Source organism: Galleria mellonella, unplaced genomic scaffold, assembly GCF_026898425.1.
Source record: "Galleria mellonella isolate WM207_F2 unplaced genomic scaffold, CSIRO_AGI_GalMel_v1 utg99, whole genome shotgun sequence".
In the NCBI taxonomy this organism is placed as follows: Eukaryota; Metazoa; Arthropoda; class Insecta; order Lepidoptera; family Pyralidae; genus Galleria; species Galleria mellonella.
Genome location: NW_026442184.1, coordinates 4,919,107 through 4,933,569, shown reverse-complemented (window position 1 = coordinate 4,933,569; position 14,463 = coordinate 4,919,107). Strand labels below are relative to the sequence as shown.

The 14,463-nt window shown below is 31.4% G+C and overlaps 1 protein-coding gene across 5 annotated transcripts in view; it reads right to left on the bottom strand.

Moving 5' to 3' along the window:
• Nucleotides 1-14,463, bottom strand: part of LOC113521302 (uncharacterized) — a 132,788-nt gene that overhangs the window by 71,173 nt on the left and 47,152 nt on the right. For 3 of the 5 annotated variants that reach the window (XM_052902942.1, XM_052902944.1, XM_052902943.1), the window contains exon 4: nucleotides 11,377-11,485. In XM_052902942.1, the coding sequence (XP_052758902.1) occupies nucleotides 11,377-11,485 (109 nt within the window). Of the gene's footprint in view, nucleotides 1-3,551; nucleotides 4,186-11,376; nucleotides 11,486-14,089; nucleotides 14,213-14,463 lie in introns of those variants that run through there. The other 2 variants (XM_052902945.1, XM_052902946.1) reach the window with 2 other exon arrangements.

Sequence of the window (14,463 nt, the reverse complement as noted above, 5' to 3'; positions counted from 1 at the left end):
TATAGTATGTAGGACGGAGAATTGAAGACATTTAGTTTGTATACTAAAATTTATGACTATTTACACAGAGATTGAAGCTAAAAACATCCAATGTGAATTATTCTGTCAGTACTGACTTGAATTGTTCAGGCAATGAAATACTTAATTTCATAAAAATAATTTACACGACAGCAATAGGCGATCAGGAGTAACCGTTCAGCCTCGAATTTTTCAGTAACTGATTCAATGTAAACCTGCAATAACGTTAGATACATAACACGATAATGTACACTAACATTATTCTGTATTTGTTACTCTGGCGTTGCATTAAATTGTGGCTTTTATTTTAGTCGAAGTGTGCACTTTTGAAAATACTTGTCCAAGTTTTAAAACTAAGAAAGCTCCAAAAATATCCAATAAGAATTTTCCAATCAGCATGGACGCGACATTAATGCAATGACTCGAAATCAATTTACATGATGACAGTATTAGGTCAGTACAGACCTGCCTCAAGTTTTGAGTACATAACTGATTTATTGTAAATCTTTATTAAGATTACATATGACCATAATGTTTGTCCATAATTCTGTTAGTTACGTCGGCTTTATATTTTATACAAAAATATTTTTAAGTTTTTAAGCTAAAGCCTTGTGTAATATAAATAAAATCATATAACACTGGGTCCAAATAATTGGGTTAACAACATGATGTTGATATTTTAAAGCAACATTTGTTGAAATATGGACTTCTCTAAGTGACTCTTAAAACTGACAAAGACAGAGCTAAACGACAACAGCGGAGACTTTACTACACTTCACGCTGCATTCTACACAGCTGAATGGCGATCAGATAAATGTAACTAGATAAATGTAATTTACTGTTTAGTCTTATAATTTATATTCAATTCTAATCTAAATCATTAATTATATTGCTTTAATAGAGTGTTCTATCTGGGAATAAACAATTTTCCAGTTGAATAACATAAATGTCGAGCCTCCCAAGTCCTCAACTGCGGGATGCATATTAGTATGGTAGGCAAAATTTTTTGTCATACACGACTGAACTAGTGTCCAAATTAAGACATCTCCAACTAACTTTAGTTGCCAACCCACCTGCCAAGCGTGGCAACTACTGGCAAAACGCAATGTTGAGCAGTCGACAGTTAACGGCTGATATGATGATGATGGCTGAACTATGCAATATTATAGCCACATCCAATAACAAATACATTATACGAAGCACGTAGACAGGCAAGTATATGAATTAGAAAACTTTCTAACAATGAAATATTGCACGCGTACATCGACATACATGCGACATTACAATTTTATCACTTCCCATATGAACGAATAAAACATTATTCGTACAACACGACACCAGAATGGGAGCACTGTACATCTGTGCTGTACCGGATTCGCATAACCTAGTTGCCACCGAACGACGTAATAAAACAATACAAATGTGCACAGATGATATATTTTGGCCCATTCATTGCGTTTATTATTAACACAACCCGCATAGTAAACAGTTCAGTATACGAAAATTGTAAATAATAAAAATGGTTAGCTATATTTTTATTGGAGCATAGCCCGTTTTCGATGAACTCTCCCTTGAGAACGGAAGTAAAGGTTCTGTGGAAAATATAATTTATTTTCTATGCAGTAAAGGAAAGCAAACTATACAACGCATAGCCTTCTGTCTATATTAACGAATATTTTGAATCAATTCCGTAATTTCCTCCACTGCAAACACACAAATTTTACCTATTTCATTAATATAGATTGCTCTTATACGAAAAGACCCACACGCATCATGAATGTCTAACTGGAATTAATTGCGCCCTTTGGGGGTTAAATTACCCTTAAAGATATAGTGCACAACGAACACATATAAAGGAAAGTTTTAAGGATAACCCTAACACGGAGAAATTAGTAGAGTTCAAGCTAATGTGGTACAGATATATAACTAAGACCCAACTACTTAGTAAATAAGCCCCTTTTCATGACAATAAAAAATTAAGGATGAAGTAGACTACCTGGAAGTAACTTTTTCAGAAGGTTATAACGGAACTCAGCTTGAATGATATGGAAATCAGACCAATGACGCAAATGGCGTCGAATGGTTAAAAAAGCCAACCTCGGGTAATGGCAAGAGACGAGCATAAAAGAGAATAATAAAAATTAATAAAAAAAAATAGTAACTGTACTAAAGACGATTATTCACATTATATTCGGCACATTATACTTATCTTCGATTAAGTGTCAAAATATATTTAATAGAGCTATTAGTGATATTGATGTCATCAATAACAAGCATATTTTATAAATTATCTGTTAAACTTATGTATATTTATCAATATACATTACTACGATTATGTATTTATTCACATTTATATGAACATTCAAACACATTTATTTAATTTAATACTTTTAGCATATTAATGCTATAAACCTGATATAAAACATATTCTGTGGATTTATACACACTACTAAACTATAGATACATAACATATTTAGATAAATGTTATTTTTAAATGCAGATTATTTAGAATTGGCGAATTAATCACATAACATGGTCACAAAAAAATTAAGAATCTCGTCCTTTTGTAAATAGCTTAAAAATCAAATAACAAAAATTTTCAGAAAGACCCAAAAGATCTAAACCATTAAAATAATAAAAAAGTTAATAATATAATAAACAGAACACCTAATATATCTATACCAACTATAGACAATAGTAAACAGTAAACTCTAAAGTTTAATTTGTACATAACAATGTAATTCACATAAAAATAAAAAACATATATATATATATAGTTACATACATAATAAAGTTGTTAATACAATTATTTTAGAGGCAGAGATGTTTATAAACGCCTAAACAAATCTTCAGGCAACAATAATACACCACGGTACATTGCTGGCAGAATGTCGAAAATTTTAAGCGACAATTTTCTGTGAAACATATTGCAATATAATTGCTAGACTTTAATACAATCCATACTATATGATGAAAACAATGAGGCCAACCGAATGCACTTGAGTACATATTATGCTCATGTTTGTTCACAGAATTTTCTATTGAATAAAGATTATTATCACGTTCAATGGTTGACGCAAACTATTCTATGGCATATCCATTATTTTATAAGACAACACAATATATAAATTGAATAAACAATTTTATTATTTGAATAAAACAATTAAATTCAACAGTGTTATTTATAAAAATGTAAATCCACGTAATGACGTCTGCGGTAAGATCTTCAGATATAGCTTTAGAAAGTACTACCACTTTCTTAAAAAAAAAATAAAATAGCACATAAGAAAAGGATGGCATAGCTATTATAGCTATAATACAAGTGTGACCACAAAAAAAGCAAGTGAGTAGACAAGAATTTCTATTAAAAATATAAATAAAAACAGTAAAAGTATTTACGCATTACAATACCCAACAATGCTTTTGACAGAGCGATAAATCATTTGAGAAAAAAAAAATTATTAGACAGTGCCGTATCATTAGATAGTAAACATAATTCAATTAATTAGTAACAATTATAATGAAATACTTACCGACATGTGCTGTCCCAATCTGATAGTAACACCGGCATATTAACAACAGGAAAACAATCCAAGATATCACAATAGGACCGTCTTGCACTAACAATGAATCCATTGACATAGTGAAAACTGGAACTGATGCAACGATTATTTCGAAACTCCTAAACTTTACTACGTACGTAGCAAAGCTAAGACAATGGTATTCCTTTGTTTCCTTTTAACAGAATAAAAAGCTCGTGTGGGGTAGACGTACGGGTCGATGTCATTAGCTGACACTAAAGATATGCGCGTAGAATGCTTGGCACATGCGCGTGCGATCCAAATAACCGCCGAAATTACACTTCTTTTATTATTTTTCCCGAAACCTCGTAAACAACGCATTAATTACATCGAAAATAACAGAACGCCCGACAATGTAATCAATTTTCAACTTCAATTCACTCGGTTAAAACGATTTGTTCTTGATTTTTAATCACACGATAATCTCCAACTTCTCAGTTAAATGGATTTAAGAAAAAAGTGTAATTAAATTCAAGTCACGAAACGAAATAGATCATCGATAAAGATAAACGTGCATGACGACCCGAAAGACTGTGCGGTGTGCGCCCGCGCACGCGTTCACCGAACATGTGTTGTCTATAGCACAATACTCGTTAAATGATAACGAAAATAAAATACACCTCCTGATGAGAAAAATGGACAAAAAATCAGTACTCCAGACAGTCACTTATGGGTATTTATAATGTTATGATGATGTTTCAAGATCACATGAGATGTCAACGTCCTGCTTGGGAACTGCCGACGAGACTAATAATGATTATTGTCTTATCTCAATTAATTATGATAGTCCCACCCTAATGGGCTGGACAATCATAATTATATAAACAAATTTAGTTTAAATTGTTTACTTTATAATTAGTATACAATAAATCCACACTAATGGTAATAAGGAAAAGTACTAATTATTTAAAATAAATATTGGCATACACAACTTCAGACATCAACATAACACGTGTCGCTACTAAAATTTATATGGGACCGAGGATGCTCCTGACAATGTGATCTAGTTGCAATTTTAATTACGAACACAATTAAAATATGACAAGCTTTAATTTAGCACCAATCCCGGTGTGCGTAACCTAATGTTACAATTTGACCCACTTCCTAAAGTTCATTTGAGCTGAAATTTATTCATGTATGTATATAAGTCGGACGACAATAGAATATTCTGAATATTCCAACCTTCAAGGTCATTACATATAGTGATTAACTAAATTATTTGTTACCGCTACCCTTTTTTTCTACCAACGCACACTTGATAGTACTGAATAATACTTCTAAGTCTGTAATGTTTTATTCGATACGAGCAAATTTTTGTTTCTGTCACTTGATACAGAAACAGATAAATTGGATTTGTCTGTATTTGTCATGTCCTTTATTCAATTTTTAGATGTCACAGCCGAATTTCTACTGTTACGCAAATATAAGCTCCACACTATTGCGTTCAAAAGGTTTTAAGTGAATTTCGTTTCAAATAGCTTTAATACAAAACGAAAAGAAAACTAAAACGAAATAACATTTACGTAACACTTTTTAATACCTACTTTATATTTACTGAAGGGAACCGTTAAAAATGCTGCTACAAATAAAACGCACTATTATAAAATGTTAAATAAAGAAAATCACCAAAAGACAAACCAATTTAATTTTCATTTATAAATAGAACTATTAATAACATGTAAATGAAAGTAATAGAATTGTAATTACAAAAACCACAAAAAATGCGACAAAAATTAAAAACAGCACATTAATCATAAAGCTTCCTTCAATAAAAGTTACAAAACGATAGGTTCACCTATTGACTTTAGTATTAATTTGTATAAAAGCTCAAGTGCAACCATGTCGTCTTGAATTTACGATGGTAACCGTCGTCAGTTTCAGGAACATTTAAGAATCGTATACAATTTCAAGTTACGTCTATTTTATCTAATATCTAATATAATTAAATAATAATTAATAATAAATAATTTCTAATAATGTAATAGAATTGACTTTATCTTAGTCCCGTAATAAGAATGATAATAGGTTTAGAATCGACGAAGATACATTATTATAATTGAAGTTGAATTAAAATTAATTGTATTTATGATAATTAGCTGATACATTTAATTTAAGAATGAAAATAGAACGAAAAGAAACTTGACAGCGTGTCTGATATTGAAACTACAATTTCTGTGAATGTACATGATGTCACAACGCAATGGTATATTTGCCATCAAATTCCAATAGAGCTATGCATTACTCAAAATTCAGGAAAAGAGTCCTAGTCAATATTTCGCGTATCTTTATGATTTTTATACACATCCTTCAATATTAGATAGGAAGAAAAAAAACATTTTTAGCCTTTTTAATACTATAAAACGTTGAAGTTCAGAGAGACGTAGAAATTTTATTTGAACAAAATTGTTACCCTAGCAATTATCGCAATCGAGATAGAAATAACGTTCGTTTTTTCGATATAAATGGCAGTTGACGTGTAGTATTTTTACGTTGACGCGTCAATTAACGCAATTGATTGTATCATGACATCGATATAGCATGATCGTTTAGTGATCTATTCTCGGTAATGGTGAAATGGTAAACACTTCATAAAAATTATATGAGAAAAAAAGATATACATTATACGATTGTTCTCTTAAATAATACTATGGATGTCACGCTAGTAGCGTAGGGATATATTATTTGAACACACCAATTTATAGTCTACAGGTATTTTTCCTCGACCCGAGTTACCAGGCGTGCATAGACGCCTTAGAGTTTCCTAAGATCGTGTAGGTGGTATGAATTATTTAAGAGCATACCCGGTGGGAGAGTCGGTAAGCTGAAATATTATCAACCTAGCGTCTAAGACTTACCAGTATATATGGGACAAGGTTGCTTCTCTAGTTCATAACTTAGAAGTTCGTGATCACTTTGCAGTTATATTACCCTAGCGTGTGTAACACATTCAGATCCTTAATATTTAACGGTATCACATATTAAATTACATCTGGAGTAATTAACCGTAACTATTAGGTATTCTGTACGTAATTCATAGTTAACATTCTGATGTAGATCCAGATAAAAACATATCATTTTTAATTTTCTCTAGGATATAGTATATGCTACAATAGTATATACAAATCTTCATAAATATTCGTAGTATACAACGTACTTTATATTATTTTTTATTTTTCAACTTTTATAACGAAAATGGGGTGACCTAAATTATCATTGTTGTTTAGGGATAAAACTTTGGCTCAACGCACGCAAGCAGAATAATGTTGACTGGTAAAAAGGTTTTAAATTGACAAATTAAACGAATGATATTTTTAACCGGTATTAATACATATAAGATTTTGAAATGTATTTAGGTATTTCAAAATCTTTAACGCTAGTGATTTGGTATGTTTTTTATATAGTTCGCTACAAAAGCAGTTTTAGGAATTCGTATGGGAATGGAAAATAACACCTACGTAACCTAATATTTACTGCTAGAAAAAGAATTTTATCTTGTAACGATTCATAAACTGTAATTATACATCTTGTATTCATTATTATAGTATTTTCCATTTTAACATAATTTCCTATTAAGTATACAATTAAATCGATCTTATTAATAATAATAATACGAGATCAAAACCTTCAAGAAAAGAGCATATTCCTTTTTAAAAGGCCGGCAGCACACCTGAAATCTCTTTGGTGTTGTGGGTGATCATGGGCGGCGGTAGTCACCATCAGGTGAGCCGCATGATCGCTTGCCCTCTATGTTTTTAAAAAAAAAATATAAACTGGAAAAAAAAAATCAATTTATCTAAAGGTACCGGAGTGTTCTATAAAGTGAATTACCACATAGCAATATACAACCGCCGGGGCACCTTTTACGAGTATAATTTAATAGCTCTTAGTGTATGACGTGGCAGTGCGACATATGAGTCGTAGGAATATTATCCTTATTAATATTATAACGTCAAACTGAGTTTATTACCTCTTGGCGCGTTTACGGTTTAATCAATCATCATATACAATTTTTTTAATGAATTATATGGAAACAAATTTCAAGTATAACGACGAGTAGGTTCGACCTGAAAAGTACATTACAAGCAACAGGAGCCACCAGTCTTTTTTGTGAATAATTCCCTCTCATTATGATCATGATTTCTTTTATACCACAAAGGTGGTAAACAAGAATACAGCCTGTTTGATGGTAAACGATCACTGTAGCCTATGAATACATCACTAAAGGTGTAACTTTCTGAAGAACCTTAAATTGTAGTAAAATTTTATATTCACATAGAACTTAGTTTGAAAAATGGCATAATGTTACATTTTATTTTTAACCAATTTAAAATTATATACTCGTATCAATCGAGATTTTGTGGTCCATACGGACGAAGCCGCGGATAAAAACTATATAACTAACTATTAATTATAATAACTATGCAAACGCCATCGCGGTCGAAAATATTACCGTAATAAAAGTATTTTCGTATAAAAGTGCAATGAAAATTCTATTTCCTTAATTGAACTCGCTCGGTGCATGTAGCTATCCGTAGTTATAATACCGGGACCAAATAGTCAAGGTTTACTATCCAGGCTGGGTGTAAATAGCACAAGGTCGGGACCCTCACTTCTAATCCTTGGTAAGTCGGGGGCATAGTAATTATTAGAAATATCTAAGGATGAGCGAACTTTTCCATTGAATACACTTTTAATAGTATATTTCTGGTACGATTATGACACTTATTATTAAACAATTCAAAAAAGGGAGTTGTTTTTAATGTGTTATTTTTTTTTTTGTTTCAATTAATGACGTTATATTTTTCATGGAGCAAAATCCTGCTTTATATACAAGTTAAAATTCAAATAATCGTAACATTTTTATGAGTGAAACATAGGTCTAAAAATAAGAAAGTGTTGTTCCTACCACAACCTCCTTACATCCCGTAACGTAATTTGAAAAAAAAAAAACATTAATAACAAATAAGAGTCGAAAATTTACCTATTTAATTTTCAAAGTTTTGAACTTAATAGCCTACCAATGCTAAATGTCAAATGCCACTCTCGACCTAATCTTTTATACATAGGTATCTAAAAGATAAACAATTCATGTCAATATTTTGTTAACGTTAAAATCAAGAAGTGAGATACCAAAGCAAGGCAAAGATTGCAATAAACATTTGGCCAAGGGCGCGATCGATTGCGGATAGACAAACAACCCCATGCCTACCTATTATGTTGTTATTCAACCTTGCCGCTGATAAGACATTTCCTTGTTGATAACGAATTTTACAGAATTTTTTTCTAATAAATAAAAATGGAAAGGTAACCTGCTGTCGGGTACCAATGAGAATAATAGACGAAGTCAGAATAACAATAAATAATATCCCATCATAAAATCGTTAGAAATTATGTACGTTGGTTTCCAGAGAGGACCGCTTGTAGAATAACCAATCAGGGAAATATTGCTAGTAATAAGCCAATAATCACTAGACTTCATTATTAGCTATTTGTATTGAAATACTGACAGATAAAGCAAACGAGTCGAAGTTCCCTAGGGACGGTACAGCTTCATTTCATCTCTCATTGCAGTACAATAGCTACTGTGATTCCCAACATTTCAGAAATTAGCAGTGGAACGAATAGTGGAACGAACGAAGTGGAATAGAGAAACTGCAGAGTATTGATAGTTTCAAATTTAGCTAATTAAAAAGTGACAATTTTCACTAATATATATATATATATATATATATATATATATATATATATATATATATATATATATCCCACAATAACATATGAAAAAATTAAATAAAAAAAGCTTTTTTCTTGAACCTATTCCCCACTGTCTAGTTGTGAGGCGCGCATACTCTTAATAACTAGTATATATACAAAACATATATCTAATATTATTACATATTATAATTCACAAATGTGTTTTGTTTATTCATTCATTTATTTATCCTATTCATTATATATACAGGATACAATCATAAGTAGGCTTAAGTTTTTTACGACTCAAATTTATTTGAGTAAAATGTTCAGAGTACGCCTTTGTATCGTATCACCTATCTACTTCCACTTTCAGTGGTGTTGGTGAAATAATGTGACCCGTGTGTTAAATTCTATTATTATAGATGCGAAAGTTTGTTAATATAGATGAATGGATAAATGTTTGTTACTCTTTCACGTAAAAACTACTAAAATAATTTGAACAAAACTTTATACACATGTAGATTATATCCTAACTTAGCACATAGGATACTTTATATACTTATTGATTCACGCACACAAAACCGCAGTATATAGCTAGTTTTTGAATAAACGAAATAAATTTTATATGAACAAACTCACTACAATAATTTGCTGAGTAATATTATCCAAACAGTTTTTATTTTAGTATTGTTATTTATGCAAAATTTATAAACTACATTAAGTAAGGAAGTAGGGAAACATAAACGGTATATCGCATAAATTTCAAGTTCTCACTGAACTTGTTGTTGTTGTTAATAACTTGACTGCATTACTGTCTGCAGTTTTCAATCGATACCATGCTATACTAAGTGGTAGTGGGATGCTGAAACTCGCTTTCTCATTTATAATCAATTTTGTACAAATAATAATATTTTTAATATTCTATTACACAATAAAAAAAAATCAAATTCACTCGTGATAAAATCCTTACTAATATCTGTTAAAGTGAATTTGTTAGTTACCTCTTAATGTCTAATAACTTAATCAATCACAATGAAATTTTGTGTACAGCTACAGTATGGGATGGAGAAGGACACAGACTACTTTTTATCCCAGTCATTAAACATATCTGCATCACGCGATTTCGCGGATAAAAACTGTTCTGCTTTTATTTATATTGCCACTAGGCAATATAAATAAAAGCAGAACAGCTCGACATTTATTTGTAAAAGAAATGACAAGTGCTCTTGTCACTAAGAATGTCTTCAAGATTGACTTCGGTTTTATTTCTTGGAACACAATCGTCGATCGCCGCGACAATTTTCATTAGCACAAAAATTTATAGACTGTGATAATTAGTCTTAAAATTTACTGATTACAAAACATTTGTACAGGCAGTGGAATGCCATTCATTTCTAACACTGCAACATCTTCATCAGTTTTACCACAGTATAAAAAACTTAAGCTGTGGTTTTACTATATCATATTACACAGATAATGTACCTAAAACATTAACATATCTAAATAAAACAATAATTAGAAGCTTCGTACTTTTTTCTGTGGGCATGATTTAAGGTCAACGCAGATGATTTTAGGAGTTTTATTATTACAAGAATATATGCTGGGCATAGTCTCTTAATAAAAATTATAATCCTGGGCAGACGGAGCACATATAAACAGTGACGTGTTTAAGATTATTTTCTAGAGAGGACCTGGCCCCTTACAAAAGACACATATGTACTCTCAGAGATGTCTTTATGAAACTTTTCTCATATCCTGGAGTGGGCACAATTCTCCCGGTCACCGCTTGAATACGCCTATACATATAAATTTAGTCCGCGGAATAAAATATCCCTTGTTTGCACGGGCCATTACTTAATAATGATTAATTGTCAGCAATGGCGATTATTAACACCATTGCTAGCAATAAGCCCTGTCAGGTCGATCTCCTCGCTATCCCCCTGGTAACCATCGTGCTTAATTCCAAGCGAATTCATCACGATGGACTAACCAGTTTTTACCCTCACCTCATCCCTTACTGGTTAGCGCGAGCGGAGTTATCATTCCATTATCATATATTAAAAACTATGTATCAAACACTTACCAGTTGCTTCGTTGTTGACAGCGGTGGTCTGCGCTTGCCCGCGTTTTGGGGTGCTGGTGGTTCGGGTAGGTTGCGCGCGGCGACACGGCGGAGTACATTCCGGGTCACGCTGTACAAAAAGAACATAATATTTTTACACACTTTTATTTTATAACAAAATTAAAGGAATGCTTGCGACCTCCTTCGCTATTTCGAAATTAAAATATTTTTATTCTTTTAATGTAATGAATTTGACACGTGTATAGCTCCGTATGAGGAAAAATAAAGATTGTATTGAAAAAAACATACTACTATATAATTTGCTCATCTTAGCATCGAATCTAATACTGCTATTACGCATAATATCTGTAATTTAAATACTATAAAACTGTAAGAGAACAAAGAAAGAATTCACTAATCATCGTATTTGAAATTCGAACCATTTGTATACCTCACTTTGCAAATACATCAATCTCGCTCGTAGCACGCGTTCCAATCCATGTATATAACGTACAGTTATCAGTCATTCCGTTACACGTCAATATCTAACTATAAAAACTATACGTGACTGACAACGTATTTCATTTTTAACCGACATAAAAAAGATGAAGTTCTGGAATCAACTGTTCTTTTTGAGTGATCTATGAATCTTCGTCAATTGTCAACAAAGTTTAAATAAACCTTTTTTCCGGCCAATACGTCCCTCTAATCTACTCCCTAAGTTTTGTTTCAACCTACTTTAAAAAAAGGATGTTCTCAATTCCCTTTAATTTTTTTTTTAAGCTTGTTACCTCAACTCTGGCAGTTATAAACCGATTTGGAAAAATCTTTTTTTATCCCATATCCCATAGAAATTTTATCAAAATCGGTCCAGTGGCTTAGTTTCTAATTCCAAACAACTATTACGATTTTTTGTTACGATTGAAGTCAGTTATTTTTGTGGAACACAATCCTAAATTATTCAAATTTGAATACCCAGTTGCACGACGTAACAAAAAAACTATATAAAAAGATAAAATACTTAGGTATATACCTATTTCGATTAACGAAATACTGTGTTAGTAATCTTTACGAATATTATAAATGTGCAAATCACGTAGTCGCTGCCTCGTCTCGACTATTCTGAACTCGTCTAACTCTAAACTATTAAAGCTGAAGCAATTGTCACGACATTTGGCGTACTATTAGAGATGTTCTCTATCCCGTAAGCTATTTTTTATCCCGTACAGTAAATATATCCCGATCACGCGGACGAACACGCGGGAAAGGATTATTTCAAAACTAAACCAAATATCGATTCCATTTTGGTCCTCATTATACGGATCACATATTTTAACGTAACACTAACAAGCTATTTTGGGACAATTTGAATAATCAGTGACCAGTTGAAAGGAGAGATTATGCATGGGATTAATCCTGCAATTATGGATGTAATATATATCTACTATTTAATATACAATTAAATTTCCATTCTGAAAAACGATTTTGAAGCACTTTACTGCTAAAGGCATGGTAACCTAAAGAATTTGTACTCTATAGAGAAGTACTATTATTAACAACGATTGCTTTATTTTAAAAATAAATTAAATTGTTTCAATGTTTTCGATTGTGTTGTTCCAATTAAACGTAAACCAAATTTCAATACTCGCCACAAAATCACATAAATCATCACTAGTTTTTCCCAGCGACTTTGTCCGAGTGTACGGGATATATACACTGACCGGAATACAGTAGCCAATGTCCTTGTCCATCCCATATACCAAATTTCATATTCGTAGAAACAAACAAACTTGCACACATACACACACATTTATAATGTCAGTGAAAATTTAATGCATACATATTTATATTATATTTTTTTTCAACAATAATTAAATACATATTTAAATGTCATACATATTCTGACACACCACCACCTACATCCAATACAATGAAAATTTCAGAATTTTCATTACAGGAGCAAAGAGGTTCATATATAATAATTATTATGTAGTATGCTACACACCCTGATCAACCTACGTTCAAGGTTCCTATCTTCCAACGTTTACGGTTTGGCTTGGATACCCGTGTAATTAAATCAGATTTTGGGGTAAAAGGCTTCACTGCTTTCAGCTAAATAATTTCGCAGTTCACTTACACTACAGTGTAATTAGTCTAATAATAAAAATCAAATAGCCACTACTGTGTAATATCTTAGCCTAAAGAACACTTATAATTTATGCACCATATGCATACAAACCCTATACTAAACCTTTTCGATTTCTCTAGATTGACTGGAAGAAATCCCTTCAAAGGATAAGATCGCCTAAGTACTTCGTCATTTTCTATATAAACTGATCACTATATTAAATGTGAACGTACAATAAAAGTCATAGAAACTAATAAAAGCTTTTGATATTTTGTTTAAAAAGAACAGAAAGATTGACAAAAAATCATTAGATACATGTTTAATAGACATGAAAAAAAATTCCTAACCAATTGTATTTTTGTGTATTTTATATAAAATCCTAGACAATTATACAACAAATCTAAATCAATCGATAGAATAATGTTAAGGCTCGCGTCCGAAGAAAATAGCCTGCGGACATGAGCTTCTCATTCTACCTCATGGACTCGCCAGCGATATCGATTCTATCGATAGATTCGTTTGCTTTACTTGTTTATTTATTATTTATGAATGTTATATTATTATTTTTTCTATTATTTGCGAGTGTTAACATACAAGTACACTTACCAATTTAATTTTATACTCCTTGAAGTAAATTCGCATATTGATTCACAGTTATCTCATGTATTTTATGATTCACATAAGAAACATGAGTACAACTTTCAATTACACAGCTGTAATAAATAACCTATATTTTTAAACACAAATTAATTAGTACCAAATTAAAAGAAGTGATTATATTCATGTGCAATAAATGTTAATGAATGCAATATAAATCTATTCACTCCAAGTTCTAGTGCCTTTTTAATGCTTATATCTCATTTTTTATGATCTGACTTTGTTTGGGAATTTATATTCACACAAATGCATATAATTCAAGTTTTTGATAAAAACTTCAGATGCCCGTTCTTATTAACCTAAATTGTATTCCGAATAGAGGG